Source organism: Carcharodon carcharias, chromosome 3 (genome assembly GCF_017639515.1).
Source record: "Carcharodon carcharias isolate sCarCar2 chromosome 3, sCarCar2.pri, whole genome shotgun sequence".
Classification (NCBI taxonomy): Eukaryota; Metazoa; Chordata; class Chondrichthyes; order Lamniformes; family Lamnidae; genus Carcharodon; species Carcharodon carcharias.
In genome coordinates, this window is record NC_054469.1 from 134,793,462 (window position 1) to 134,809,501 (window position 16,040).

Genomic DNA, 16,040 nt, shown 5'->3' on the forward strand with positions numbered 1-16,040 from the left:
GAAAAAGGGTGGGCCTCCCAAACCTGGATGTCAAAGGGCATTAAAAGCAGGATAAGGCAAAAAAGAGAGCTGATGTCAGATGCTTGCAGCTCAATACTGCAGAAAGCCGAGGGAGCATGGAGGTGAAATTAGCAAAGGAATCATAGAATGGCCAGAGCCCAGGAGGAGGCCAGTCAGCTCTTTGCACTTGTGCCAGCTCTCTGCAAGAGCTACGCAACTAGCCCTAATCCCCCTGCCACATCCCCATAACACTAAATTATTCCTGCCCAGGTGTATATTCCTTCACTTTTGAAAGCTACAGTGGAAACAGACTCCACCACACTCTCAGGCTGTGCATTCCACATACTGCATAAAATAAGTTTCTTCTAATGTTGGCATTGGTTCTTTTGTCAGGCACGTTAATAAGTGCCCCCTGGTCTCCAACCCTTCCACTGATGTGAATCATTTCTCCCTATCTCTTTTGTCTAGGCTCATGATTTTGATTTCCTATCAAATCTCCTCTTAATCTACTCTTCTGTAAGAACAACATCCAAGTCTCTCCAATCTGTCCACATAGCTGAAGCTCCTCATTCCTGAAATGATTCTTGTGAACCTTTTCTGTATCCTCTCTAAAGACACAATGTTCCAGTTGAGGTCGACCCAGTTTTTTTTAAGGCCCCATCGTAATTTCCTTCTGTATTCTCTGCTACTAATTATAAATCCCAAGATCCCATGTTTTTTTTAAACCACTTTCACACCCTGCCCTGCCACCTTCATCAGTTTATGCACATGTACTCCCAGATTGTTCTGCTCCTGCACCCCCTTGAGAATTATTCCCTTTAGTTTGTATTGCCTCTCCTTGTTGTTCTTAGCAAAACTCATCACTTCACACTTCTGTGCATTGAATTTTATCTGCCACTTGTCTGCCCATTCCACCAACCTGCCTATATCCTCTTGAAATCTATCGCCAGGCTTCCCACAATTCACAATACTTTGAAGTTTTGTGTCATCTGCAAATGTTGAAATTGTGCTCTGTATACCAAAAGAAATTAGGAAAGCAAAGAGGGCATGAAAAATATGGGAAGTAAATGCAAGGAAAAGTCAAACTTGCTTTGCAAAAACATAAACAGCAAGAGGATAATGAAGGAAAGAGTAGAGCCCGTTAGAGACCCAAAAGGTAACTTGTGTGGAAACGTGGTTCTTAATGAATACTTTGTTTCTGTTTTCACTGAAGAGAGGGATGTGGCAGATGTAGTTGAGAAGCAGGAGTGTTCAAGGGAATCCCAAAGTCTTCTATCTGCATGTAAATACTGTAGTAAAGTGGAGGAATAGGGCTGATTAGGGACCTAAAAGGAGATTTGCACAGGGAGGCAGGGGGCATGGCTGAGGTATTAAATGACCATTTTGCATCTGCCTTTACCAAGGAATAAGATGCTACCCGGACTATGGTGAAAGAGGAGGCAATTCAGACACTAGAAAGGTTTAAAATTGATGAGGTGGTATTGGATAGGCTGTCTGCCTGTACTCAAAGTTGATGAAAAACCTGGACCAGATGAGATGCATCCAAGGATACTAAGGGAATTGAGAGTGTAAATTGCTGAGGCATTAGCCATAATTTTCCAGTTTTCCTTAGACTTGGGGCTGGTGCCAGAGGACTGTAATACTGCAAATGTTATGCCCTTGTTCAAAAATGGGTGTGAAGATAAGCCCAGCAAATACAGGTCAGTCAATTTAACTTCACTGGTAGGACATTTCTAAAACAGTTCAGGACAAAATTTGGACAAATGTGGGTTAATTAAGGAGAGGCTCGATAGGCTGGGAGGTATCGAGGTATATAAAATTATAAGGGGGGCTAAATATAGTGGCTAGGAAGGACCTATTTCTGTTAGCAGAGAAGACAATATCCAGGGAGCATAGATCCAAAGCAATTGACAGAAGGATAAGAGAGAAGTTGAGTAATTTATTCCCCCAGAGGGTTGTGGGGTCCAGAACTCACTACCTGAAAGGGTGGTAGAGGCAGAAACCCTCATGGCATTTAGGAAAAACATATGGATATGCACCTGAGGTGCTGTAACTGACCTGGCTATGGACCAAAGAGCTGGAAGGAAGGATTATGCTGGAGAGCTCTTTTCCAGCTGGCTTGAAAATGATGGGCTGAATGGCCTCTTCCTGTGTCATAAAACTTTCTATATTTTTATATTAGGAGGAAGCCATTTAGCACATAAGGCTTGTGCCAAATCCTTGAAAGAGTTTTCCAATTAGTTCCACTCCCTGTTCTTTCCCCATAGCCCTGATTTTTTTTCCGTTTTTTTTCCAAGTATCTATTTTACCAAAACCTTTCATAATTTTGAGCACTGCCTATTAAATTTCCCTTTGAACTCCTCAGAGCAGAGGATGTTAATCAAAGCTTCTGTAGCCTCTTCACACAACTGAACTCTCATATCCTGGGTTGCTTACAATTATGATCGGCTAGGACAGACTTGCTGGACCAGTCAGCTTTTCCCTGACTGTCTTTTTGTATGTTCAGACAAGGTACATGTTTATTTGTCGAAAAGCAGAATACTGCAGATGTTGGAAATCTGAAATAGAAACAGAAAATGCTGGAAATACTCCAGTCTGGCAGCATCTGTGGAGAGAGAAACAAGAGTTGACGTTTCAGGTCAAGGATCTTTCAGCAGAGCTGGGAAAGTTAGAAACATAATAGGTTTTGAGCAAGGGGTAGGTGGGACAAGGACAGTAGGAGAGGCTATGGTAGGGTGAAATACAGGAGAGATTAAATGACTGTCCCTGGTCCTAGGAGACTATGATGATGGGGCAAGAGAAGAGACAAAGAAACAAAATATGTTCCCTAGAGCAGATGTGCTGCTGTGTGAAAATAAAAATTTTTAAAAATGAAACAAGCAAAGGAAACAAAATGGGGATAGAGGTCATGGTCTGAAATTGTTGAACTCAATGTTGAGTCCTGGAGGCTGTAAAGTGCCTAATCAGGAGATGAGGTACTGTTCCTCCAGCTTACGTTGTGCTTCACTGGAACATTGCATCAGGCAGAGAACAGAAATGTCCGCGTGAGAGCTAGGTGGAGAATTAAAATGCTAGGCCACCGGCAGCTTAGATCATGCTTGCAGACTGAGCAAAGGTGCTCCGCAAAGTGCTTGCTCAATCTGCGTTTGGTCTCCCCATTGTAGAGGAGACCACATTGTGAGCAGCAAATATACTAGACTAACTTCAACCTAGGGTCTTGAAAGAAGTGGTTAGTGAGATAGTTGATGCATTTGTTTTAATTTTCCAAAATTCCCTAGATTCTGGGAAGGGTTCATAAGATTGGAAAATAGCAAATGTAACTCCTTTATTCAAAGAGAGAGGGAGACAGAAAGCAAGAAACTACAGGCCAGTTAACCTAACATCTGTCATAGGGAACATATTAGAAGCTATTATTAAAAATGTTCTAGCAGGGCACTTAGAAAAGTTTAAGACAATCAGACAGAGTCAACATGGTTTTGTGAAAGGGAAATCATGTTTAACCAATTTATTAGGGTTCTTTGAAGGAGTCACGTGCTGTGGATAAAGGGGAACCAGTGGATTTACACTACAAAGATTTCCAGAATGCACTGGCAAGGTTATTGCAGAAAATAAAAGGTCATGGTGCAGCGGGGTAATATATTGGCATGGGAAGAATATTTGCTAGCTAGCAGGAAACAGAGGAAAGGCATAAATGGGTCTTTTATGGTTGGTGGGGTGTAATGTGTGGTGTGCACAGGAATCAGTGCTGGGGCCTCAGCTTTTTACAATTTATGTAAATAACTTGGATGAAGGGACAGATGGTGGTTGCTAAATTTGCTGACAACACAAAGATAGGTAGGAAAGTAAGTTGTAAAGAGGATGTAAGAAGGCTACAAAGTGACATAGGTTAAGTGAATGGTCAAAGACCTGGCAAATGGAGTATAATGTGGGCAAATGTGAAATTGTCTATTTTGGCAGGGAGAATAAAAAAGAAGCATATTATCTAAATGGTGAGATTGCAGAGCTCTGAGATGCTGAGGGATCTGGATATCATAGTGCATGAATCACAAAAGGTTAATAGTCAGATACAACAAATAATTAGGAAAGCTAATATAATGTTATTGTTTATTGTGAGGGGAATTGAATACAAAAGTAGGGAGATTGAGCTTCAGTTGTACAGGGCACTGGTGAGGCCACATCTCAGTATTGTATACATTATTGGTCTCCTTAATTAAGGAAAGATGTAAGTACATTGAAGCAGTTCAGGGAATGTTTACTAGGGTAATACCAGGAATGGTCAGGTTGTCTTATGAGGAGAGGCTGGACAGGTTAGGCTTGTATCCACTGGAATTTAGAAGAGTAAGAGGTGACTTGATCAAAACCTTTAAGACCCTGAGGGGCCTTGACAGAGTGGATGTGGAGAGGATGTTTCCTTTTGTGGGAGAATCTAGAGCTAGGGATCAGGATTTAAAAATAAGGGGTCGCTCATTTAAGATAGAAATGAGAATTTTTTTCTCTGAGGGTCGTGAGTCTTTGGAACTCTTCTTCAAAAGGCAGTGGAAGCGGGGTCTTTGAATATTTTTAAAGCAGATCTAGATAGGTTCTTGATTAACAAAGGGCTGAAAGATTATCTCGGGTATTTGGTAAGTTACAATCATATCAGAATGGCGGAGCAGGCATAAAGGGCTGAGTGGCCTACTCCTGCTCCTAGTTAGTATGCATGTATGTATGTGTGTATGTAAGTTATAAGAAGTATAAGTAAATGGCTGTTTCACCTGGAAGGAGTGTTTGGAGCCTTGGACATTGAGGGCAGATTAGGTAAAAGGGCAGGGCTTTCATCTCCTGCCGTTCCCTCCATGATACCCTGGTGCACTCCTCAAACACTCCGTTCTTTCTCGTGACATCTGTCTATGCAAATGCAGGAGATGTAACACCTGCTTTTTTACCTGCTCTCTCCTCACCATCCAAGGCCCCAAACACTCCTTCCAGGTGAAGTAGAGATTTACTTGAACTTCTTTTGGAGGTTGATTAGCTCAATTGGCTGATGGCTGGTTTGTGATGCAGAGTGATGCCAACAGCGTGCGTTCAATTCCCAAACTGGCTGAGTTCATCCTTGAAGGCCCAGCCTTCTCAACCTTGCCGAGGTGTGGTGATCCTCAGGTTAAACTCACCACCAGTCATCTCTCTGTAATGAGAGATAAGCCTATGGTCCTCTGGGACTACGGCGACTTTCATTCATTTCTTCAATTTAATCTACAATATTTGCTGTGGTCTCCTCTACATTGGGGAGACCAAATGCCGCTTTGGTGAGTGCTTTGCGGAACACCTCTGTTCAGTCGCAAGCATGACCTCAAGCTTCCGATGACCTGTCGCTTTAATTCCCCACGTTACTCTCATGAAATCTCTGTCCTCTGCCTATTGCACTGTTCCAATGAATCTCAATTTAAGCTTGAGGAACATACAAAATAGGAGTAGGAGTAGGCCATTTGGCCTCTTGTGCCTGCTCCGCCATTCAATAAGATCATGGCTGATCAAGTTTGTGTTTTGAATTCCACATTACCATCTTACCCCATAACCTTAGATTCTTGTAGACAAGGGAGTCAATCTACCTCCGCCTTAAAAATATTCAGTGACCCCAACTCCACCGCCTTCTGAGGCAGAGAGTTCCAAGTCACACTATCCTCTGAGAAAAAATAATTCTCCTCATCTCTATTTTAAAATTAGGGGTCACCCTTTTAGGACAGTGTTCCCCTAGTGGTGATCTGGCAAAAGTTGACTGGTTACAGTTACTTAAAGGGAAATTAGTGACAGACCAATGGGAGGCATTCAAAATCGAGATTCTACATGCACAGTCTCCACAAAGATAAAGGGCAATATTGCCAAATCTAGAGCCCCCTGGTTAACTAGAATCATAAGAGGAAAGCTTGTGATAGTCACAAAAACTTAATACTGTAGAAAGCCTAAAGGAATATAGAAAGTACAGGGTTGAAGTAAAAAAGGTAATTAGGAAAGCAAAGAGAGGATATGAAAAAATATTGGCAGGTAAAATCAAAGAAAATCCAAGGATGTTTTGCCAGTACATTAAGAGCAAGAGAATAACTAAGGAAAAGGTAGGCCCAACAGAGATGAACATGGTAACTTCTGGAACAAAAATAAAAATACCTGGAAAAACTCAGGTCTGACAGCATCTGCAGAGAAGGATACAGTTGACATTTCAAGTCCATATGACTCTTCATCAGAGCTAAGAAATATAGAAATGAGGTGAAATATAAGCTGTTGGAGGGGGGTGGGACAGGTAGAACTGGATAGGGGGCCAGTGATAGGTGGAGGCCAAGAAGAGACTGCCTCCACGAGATAGGCCTCCACCTATCACTGGCGCCCTATTGAGTTCTACCTGTCCCATTCCCCCCTCTACCAGCTTATATTTCACCTCATTTCTATATTTCTTAGTTCTGATGAAGGGTCATATGGACACGAAACGTCAACTGTATCCCTCTCCGCAGATGCTGTCAGACCTGCTGAGTTTTTCCAGGTGTTTTTGTTTTCGTTCTAGATTTCCAGTATCCGCAGTATTTTGCTTTTATCTTATGATAACCTGTGGGTTGATGCTGAAGATGTGAGTAGGGCTGTTAAGGAGTACTTTGCCTCTGCTTTCACTAAGGAGAGGGATGATGCAAATATTCTAGTTTAAGAGGAGTGTAAAATATTAGGTACAGTAATCAGAGCGAGAGAGGATGTACTGGAGAGACTAACATCCTTGAAGGTGGATAATTCACCAGGGCCGGATGGATTGTATCCCAAGCTGTTAGAGGAAGCTAGGAAGGAAATAGCGGATGCTCTGACAACTGCTTTCCAATCACCCACTAGATACAGGAGAGGTACCAGAGGATTGGAGGTCTGTGATCATTGTACCATTATTTAAAAAGGGTGCGAGGGATAGACCAAATAATTATAGGCCAGTCAGTCTGACTTCAGTGGTGCGCAAATTATTGGAATCAATTCTGAGAGACAGGATAAACCGTCATTTAGAAAGGCACAGATTAAACAGGGATAGTCAACATGGTTTTGTTAGAGGAAGGTCATATCTTGCTAATTTAATCACATTTTTTTGAAGTAACAAAAGATTGATGAGGGCAGTGCCAGTAGATGATGTCTGCGTGTATTTTAGTAAGGCATTTTACAAGGTCCCCCACTTGGCAGACTGGTCAGAAAAGTAAAAGCCCATGGGATACAGGGGAATGTGGCAAGTTGGATCCAAAATTGGCTTAACGTCAGAACAAAAAGGGTAATGATTGATGGGTGTTATTGCAAATGGAAAACGGTTTCCAGTGGTGTTACACTGGGCTCAGTGTTGGGTCCCTTGCTGTTTGTTGTATTTATTGGTGATTTGGACTTAAATGTGGGTGACATGATTGGGAAATTTGCAGATTTCTTTTTTATTCATTCATGGGATGTGGGCTTCGCTTGCTAGGCCAGTATTTATTTCCCATCCATAATTGCCCTTGAGAAGATGGTGGTGAGCTGCCTTCTTGAAACCACTGCCGTCCATGTGGTGTTGGTACACCCACAGTGCTGTTCAGGAGGGAGTTTCAGGATTTTGACCCAGTGACAATGAAGGAATGGTGATATATTTCCAAGTCAGGATGGTGAGTGGCTTGGAGGGGAACTTGCAGGTGGTGATGTTCCCATGTATCTGCTGCCCTTGTCCTTATAGATGGTAGTGGTTGAGAGTTTGGAAAGTGTTGTCTGAGGAGGCTTGGTGAGTTCCTGCAGTGTATCTTGTAGGTGGTACACACTACTGCCACTCTGTGTTAGCTGCTTTGTCCTAGACGGTGTCAAGCTTCTTGGGTGTCATTGCAGCTGCACTCATTCAGGCAAGTAGAGAATATTCCATCACGCTCCTGACTTGTCTCTTGTAGATGGTGGACAGACTTTTGGGAGTCAGGAGGTGAGTTACTCGCTGCATGATTCCGAGCCTCTGACCTCTTGTAGCCATGGTATTTATATGGCTAGTCCAGTTCAGTTTGTGGTCAATGGCATCCCCCAGGATGCTGATACACAAAAATTGGCCGTGTAGTTGATTGTGAAAAGGATAGCTGCTGTCTCCAGAGTGATATCAATGGTTTGGTTGAATGGGCGGAAAAGTGGCAGATGGAATTCAATCCGGAAAAGTGTGAGGTAATGCATTTGGGGAGGGCAAATTAGACAAGGGAATACACAATAAATGGGAGGATCTTGGGAGGGGCTAGAGGAAGTGAGAGACCTTGGAGTGCGTATCCGCAGGTCCCTGAAGGTGGCAGGACAAGTGGATAAGATGGCAAATAATGCATTTGGAATGCTTTCCTTCATTGGATGAGATACAGAATACAAAATCAGGGATGTAACGATAAAACTGTATAAAATACTGGTTAGGCCACAGCTGGAATTTTGTGTACAGTTCTGGTTGCCACATTACAGGAAGGACACAATTGCTCTAGACAGAGTGCAGAGGAGATTTACAAAAATGTTGCCAGGTCTTGATAATTGTAGCTATGAAGAAAGATTGGATAGGCTGAGGTTCTTTTCAATGGAACTGAGGAGGCTGCGGGAGGTGACCTGATTGAGGTGTATAAAATTATGAGGGGCCTAGATAGAGTAGACGGGTGCCCTGTTTCCCCAGCAGAGAGTTAATTACCAGGAGCACAGATTTAAGGTGATAGGTAGGAGGATTAGAGGGGACATGATGAAAACTTCTTCAACCAGAGGATGTTGGGTGTTTGGAATTTGCTGTCTCGTTTGGTGGTGGAGGTAGAAACCCTCAACTCATTTAAAAAGTACCCGGATCTGCACCTGAAGTGCTGTAACCTGCAAGGCTATGGACTGGGTGCTGGAAGGTGGGATTAGAATGGGCAGCTTGATTTTTTTTTTCTTTTTTGGCCAGCATGGACATGGTGGGCTGAATGGTCTCTTTCTGTGCCATAACTTTCCTATTCTATATTTCTGGACTCAGCTCCTCATCTTTCACTTAGAGACTTTATAGCCTTCCTGACTTAGCATTTGTGTTAAACTATTTTGTTTCTTTTTTTGCATATTTCATTTTTTTTTCTTATTTTTACTTTGTCAGCAGCACCATTGCTTTTGGCACATCTTCCATCACTTTGTTTTTCTTCTTGCTCCATCACATTCCTTTTGGTCCTGAAGGACTAACTTTTCTGTCATTCAATCTCTGTTGTCTTTCACCCTGTCACAGACTGTCCTTTTGTCCTTATCCCACCCACCCCTTGCGCAAAACCTATTACATTTCTCAAACTTTTCCCAGCTCTGATGAAACATTAACTCTGTTTCTCTCTCCACAGATGCTGCCAGACCTGCTGAGTTTTTTTTCCAGCATTTTCGGGTTTTATTACATGTTCATATCAGTCTGAGTTTCCATTGTTGCAGTGTTAAATTCCATTGGATTAGAATTTGCTGCCAAAATAATGGCTGCTCACCATTTATTAATATGTAAATCTTCCAGCAGCTAGCGGTGAGGGAGAGATACCATGTGAATTGCTGATCACCACAAGTTGGGCAATTTGCACTTTGCTATCCTTGTGAAAAAGAGTTTGCCATTAATCTCCATGTGAGTTACATGAAGTTGCTACATTTGCATGTTAACTGCCTATTAAACTCGCTGCAGAAAGGTATGACTAGTGCCTAACAGCACAAGTCTTTTTTTTGGGATTTGTGTCTTTGCAAGACTAATCAAGCTCTCCAGTCCAGAAAGGAAACAATTTAAACTCTGGAGACGCCTTCCCACATTTCCTTATTCTCTATCAAATATTTCCTTTCCTCTTTCTTTCTCCTGTACTGGATTTGACTCTGATTCCTTCTCCATCATTCATGTTTCTTTTTGAATCCTTCAGCCTCATTGATTGAGGAATTACATTGTTGGTTATTTTGTTCACCAACCTTCCAGATGCCCCGTTGCCCCCTCTTTCAACGGGTAAAATATTTTCGAGCTGAAGGGTGAGGGGGAAAATGTCTGTCTAACCGGGCATGCTCCAACAATTTTTTTTTGCCAATTGTTGTTTGGCTGCATGCCAAAAAATGTTTTAAGAAAGAATTTGGCTATTTCATTGTCTAACCTACCTGACCACGCCACCTTAATCCATGGGTGTGTGGTGTTGTCTTAAAAGTCTGTAAGCATTAATATTGTGTGTAAGTATAGCAATGGGGGAGTAATACTTCAATTGTACAGAATCTTGGTCGGATCCCATCTGTGGAACATTGTTCAGTTTTGGCTCCTACACCTCAAGAAAGATATGTTGGCCTTGTAAGTGATATGGTACAGATGCACCAAAATGATGCTGGAGCTTGGGGGTTATGAATTATGGGGTCAGGTTGCAAAAAATTGTTTTGTATTCCCTTGAGTTTAAAAGGTATGGGTGCTCCAATCCAGGTCTTCAGAATGATTCGATAGGGGGGAGGCAGGTAAACTCTTCTGCTTCTCTAGGGGCGAATCCAGAACAAAAATAAATTTGCATTTGGATCTAAGCCATTTAGAACTGAAATCAGGAAGTATTTGTTCACGCAAGGGGTGGTGAAAATTTAGACCTGTTACCTCAAAAGGCTGAATGAATTGAAATGGTCATTGCTGAGATTAGTAGATTTTTGTTAGGTAAGAATATTGAGGGTTTGGAGCAAAGCTAAATAGATAGAGCTGAGATACAAATCAACCATGTTCTAAAGCAGGTTTGAGAGGCTGAATGGCCTCCTTGTTTCTATGTTTATGTTCCTTTATTGAAATTTGCATAAATACTTAATGTGGTGATGTATGATATCTAGGAATATGGGGAGTTCTTCAATTCAAAAAGGACATGCAAGTAGAAAAATTTAAGAAAGTGTTAGAACTTCATTGGATAGATGCTTTAACCACTTTCTTGCAATGTGCTATTCAAATATGAAGAACAAATAGCTTTACATGTACTACTGTTCCACAGGTCAACACCAGACCCAGGATGGCGGAGATACAAAATGGCATCTGAAAGTACAGCCTGCAACTGTAACTCCAGTTACAGTAGCTGTTGGCAGCATTGCTAATGCTGCACTGGGCACTGTTAGCCCTAACAGCATCACCCAAGTACAGCTCCAAACAGCTAGTGAGCAGGATGTCCAGCCTGGCAAAAGGCTAAGAAGAGTTGCCTGCTCATGCCCTAACTGCAGGGACGGAGAAGGGAGGTGAGTAATGATAGTAATTTATTTTTTTTTTAATTTTTACCATGTTCCCTGACGCCTGAATTTCTAAAAGCTCTATTAAAAGTTATTTGGACTTAGTGAGTACTCTAAAACATAGCACTAAAAGTTTATTTTGGCACGGAGAGTGGGGAAGAACTAGTTTTTTAATGGTATTATTTATTTAAGCAGCCCCAGTTTGAAAACCACCATTACAGTTTGCCTTCCATTTTCTGCAAGCCTTGTCATCAGCACCATAACCATCTTCCCCCTAAAAATAATTTGGAAATGTGCATATGTAACTTTTTTTTAAAAAATGGTTGCAAATATTGCAAACCCTGGAATCATTTAGGAAACAATTGGAATTTGTGATTGAAGAGACTGAGGCTTTATGAAATAGATGAGCAACAATGGGATGTGCTGTGTTGGAAGAAGAAGCTCGATAACTTGCTTGCACCACTCTCTGAAATGCTTCAGATACTCAGCATCAGTCTTCAAATGCATGTAAATGTAGTAACTGCACCAGAATTGGCTGAGGCTGGATTATTCTCTTAAACAAATTGTTAAATTGCATGATACCAGAGAGTGGTGGAAATGTGGAATTCATGACCACAGGGAGTAATTGAGGCAAATAGTACACATGCAATTAAGGGGGAGTTAGAAAAGCATACACGGGTGAAGGGAATAAACAGTTATGCTGATAGCTAGATGAACAACGATGGGAGGAGGCTCGAGTGGAGCATAAATGCCAGCATGGATTGATTGGGCCAAACAGCCTGTTTCTCTGCAGTATATTCCATATAATTCCATGCCACCATAAATGAATTCAGATCAAATTAATTTAACTTTTAACTAAGTAAGTAGAGCTTTGAAAAATTTCATGAACTGTCTCTTTAAGCAAGCACTGATACCATGGACCTTTCCTTAATCTCTATTCTAAATGTTATCAACACAGGTTGACTATTTGACTGGAAACCATAGTCTTCAGACTGATTATGGGGGAGCCTAGCTTGGTTGAAATGAGCTCTGCCCTTAATGCTGTTAAGTCCAAGTTCCATTGATAGGCAGCAGGCATGTCATCTTGGAAGCTGTTCTCAGCAAATTCCAGGAGTTTACTTTGTTTGCAGCCAGCTATTTGAAACCTACTTATGGAGAACCTGGTGGCATTGTAGGGGTTCCCCTTTTCCCTCAAAGACCCTCTCCCCACACAAGTTTGTGACACCAGACTCAAGTGTATGGCTTGAACAAAATGACCAGCGAGATGAGTTTCTTCTGCTAATTCTTAGTCACTTTATTGAATCACCCACAGCCCTCAGAAGGTCCACTTTCAACAATCACGAATACAGTTATGTTACCTGGAACCCTGTCCCATTAGAGGCTAAACGCCCCCACCTTGTTACTAATACAGATACTTCTGTGATTAATTAAAATAACACAGGAAAACCATAGAATTAAAACAACCTGTTCCCAGTATCAAACACACAGTCACCATAATTCAGTTTAAACTTGCAAAACCACAGGCAAAACATCACATCTTGTCCCAAAAACTTAAGAAAACCCTCAGACCAATATCACCACAATTTGGCTGAAACTACTTACAGTCCCCAACACAGCTGGGTTTGTCTAGTGTTGATTGTAGGCCCTGAGTCAAGATGACCAGCCCCAACCCTTCTTCCGAATGCAGCCCAGATACTCAGATGTGCTCTTCTGTTATAATTTAACTCAAGACTTGTCAAAACATATTCCCTGTTGTTCAAATGTCCAGTTAGTTGATTCCATGCAAAATCCAGACAAGTGTTATCAGCTCCTGCTGACTTAAGCAATATGGGGTTTTCCATGGAAGACAAACCAAGACAAATATTACCAGTTCTCATTGTATGAGCAGTTCTCCTGCTCTTTGAGGTGGCGCACTAACAGCACCAGGCTCCAAGGTTAATGAGGGTTTGAATGACCCTGCTCCCAGCACTTTGCCTATGATGCAGAACTTAGTTGCAGAATTCTTATTGAGTGTATTGTATTGACGATATGTTCTTTGTGCCATTGTATTAGGTAATCAGACTTCTTAATTGCATTAGTCCATGGCAGGTAATGGCATTTCCCTGGTGCCATTGACTGACTGCTATTAGGGAACAATGTCCAAACCCTTTTGGTGAGTCACTGTTTTTGCTAGATGTCCGAATTAACTCCTTGCTGCCCAGCTCTGTACTGTCGGGCTGCAGCTTGGCTCTTATATTTTTGTAGTTCCAAACATGAGGTCAAAACAAGTCAGTGTGTTTGGATTTTATATTCCATAAATTTCCCTATCTCAGGAAATTCCAGTCCTACACATGGTGCAGATCTTGCACATAAACATTTCAAAAAGAAAGAATAGTCTGTTCAGCCCCATTGAGCCTGCTCTGCCATTCAATTAGATCATGGCTGACCTGCATCTGCGTTCCATTTTATTTGCCCTTGCTCCAAATTCCCTCGATACCCTTACCTAATAAAAAATATATCTCTGTCATGCATTGTCCTAGCATCCACAGCCTTTAGGGGAGAGTTTTTCAGATTTTATACCCTTGGACACACAACTTTCTATTACTTTATCCAAGTCAAAATATTAGAAGTAAAAATGAAGGAATTAACCTTCAACTGAAAGGGGATAAACTTCGAAGCTTTGAATCCATCATACCAGCTCTTAAGAACTTTTGTTTTCCTCATCTGGCTTGTTTTAAAATAAGAAATAAATGAATGATATGGGTGCTGAATATGGATTATATATTCCACTGAAGTGTGAAACTTTGCTAAATATTACAATTGGTCACATTTAATTCTGCTCTTTCGCATTTTAATATATCTCTATTTGCTTCCAGTGCATTGAGCAATATGCTAATTAATAAAAGTTAACTAAGCAGTTTAGTAGTGACATCCCAAGAGCTGGTGACATAGTTTGCACTCTTGCTCAGGAGACCAGAGTTCAAATCTAGTGTGGACTGGTTCACACTGCTTCCTCTAGGGGGCAGATGTTTCCAGTCATTGTTATTTTTGGATAGGAAATTAAATATGCCGTCAGTGTAATTTCTTGATACATGGCTGAAATATGCCTTTGTACAGGTTAATCTTGCAATGCTCCAGTTTAAAGTCAGAAATGCCACCAATGCATAGGTCTGCATTTGTAACAGAAAGTTGTGACACCATTACAGGTGGGAATTATCCAAAATAAACCAAATCCACACACTGCGCTTTCCTGCTTTAATACCTGAGAATCGTGCACTGCGGAGGGGAGCAACTTCGGGGGAATGTCAAAAATAATTGAAAGAAGAATTGCGAAAGAAACTGGTTACATTGTGTGGAATGATTGTAGTTGCAGCCTAAATGAGTTTATTCTGTGGCTGATATATATAAGGTTCATTAAAAATTAGTGTTTACCAATTTCCTTTTGAAATCCACATATACCTCCTGTGGAACATTCCCTTTGATTGTGGCTTGGCTGCATGGTTGCCTGGAAGCAACTGCTTAATGAAATGGCTAGCCCATTAACAATTCATGCTGACTGCCCCTGATTATCGCAAGTGCTGTGTATCCCTTATTATGGTTTCTTACCACCGTCCAGAGGTAGCGGAAACTTTGCCCTGACAAGGCTATCCTAGAGAAGCAAACATGAGGCCAGCACTCAGTGTATCTAGCTCCCAGCCAAGCTAGCACCTGTGTGCTAGTGCTCTCTCCCTGAATTTATGGCAGGAATCTTGCTGGAACAACCAAACGGTTTTTGGGCCACTGAAGAAACCTTAATTTGAGCAGTTTTCAATCACCCTTACTTTTATTGCTTCAGAAAGAAGCTGCTATTTAGTGTGGGATTATTTTCACAAAAGATGACTGGTTTACACAAAATGTTGGCATGCTTTAATTTTTCTCTTGGAATCTTCCAATTGTGATTTCTGTTTAAATAGGGGCCCATCTGAACCAGGGAAGAAGAAACAGCACATTTGCCACATGGAGGGTTGTGGAAAAGTCTATGGGAAAACTTCCCACTTACGGGCACATCTTCGCTGGCACACTGGTGAGAGACCATTTGTGTGCAACTGGCTGTTCTGTGGCAAACGTTTCACACGGAGTGATGAATTGCAGAGGCATAGAAGAACTCATACAGGTTAGTAAAGAACAGTGAAGCACTTTCTTTTTGTTTAAGTAACATTCAAGACTTGGATGTTTGTAAGTGAAAACTGGAACTGAAATAAAGCCTGTTTTCAGTGTTCAAGCCTATTCTCTCCCTTTCCTCCCCTAATCTGGGGAAAGGTACTTTGAAGCTATTTATTGACACAGCTCTCACCAATATCACTTTGTAATCAGCCAGCAGGAGAATTGATTCGAGTGTTAAGGGCTTTGTTCCAGCACAGCCTCTATCAAAAGGGAAAGGCATAAGTCTCTGGGAGCAAAGCTAAAATAAAAGCAAAAAACTGAGGATGCTGGAAATCCAAAACAAAAATACCTGGAAAAACTCAGCAGATCTGACAACATCTGCGGAGAGGAACACAGTTAACATTTCGAGTCCATATGACTCTTCAACAGCAGCTGGGGGGGCTCATAAATGTCACAGTTCAAAGTGAACTTCCTGTGAAAGTTCTGGAGGTTAGAAAAAGCTCATTGTCTTCATCACTGATTATCTCAAGTTCAAAGCTGAACCAGATACAGCGTTCCAATGTATAAACCTACTCTGGGTCTGAGTATAAAATGTTCCCAAAGATATAACATTTTAATCCTTACCACACTGCCCAACCCATTCTCTGCCAGATTTCATCTACTTCTTTAATGTAGTGATTTTGTGTGTTTTCTGATCGGATTGAAGTTTTAATTGACGGGAATGTAATACCAAAAAAAGTTTCTTGTAC

General features: G+C 41.5%; 1 protein-coding gene across 1 annotated transcript in view; it reads left to right on the plus strand.

Annotated features, from left to right (window-relative positions):
- Window positions 1-16,040, plus strand: part of sp4 (sp4 transcription factor) — an 81,365-nt gene that overhangs the window by 48,823 nt on the left and 16,502 nt on the right. Inside the window, exons 4-5 of the mRNA XM_041184063.1 lie at window positions 10,941-11,178; window positions 15,102-15,301. Of these exons, the coding sequence (XP_041039997.1) occupies window positions 10,941-11,178; window positions 15,102-15,301 (438 nt within the window). The remainder of the gene's footprint in view (window positions 1-10,940; window positions 11,179-15,101; window positions 15,302-16,040) is intronic.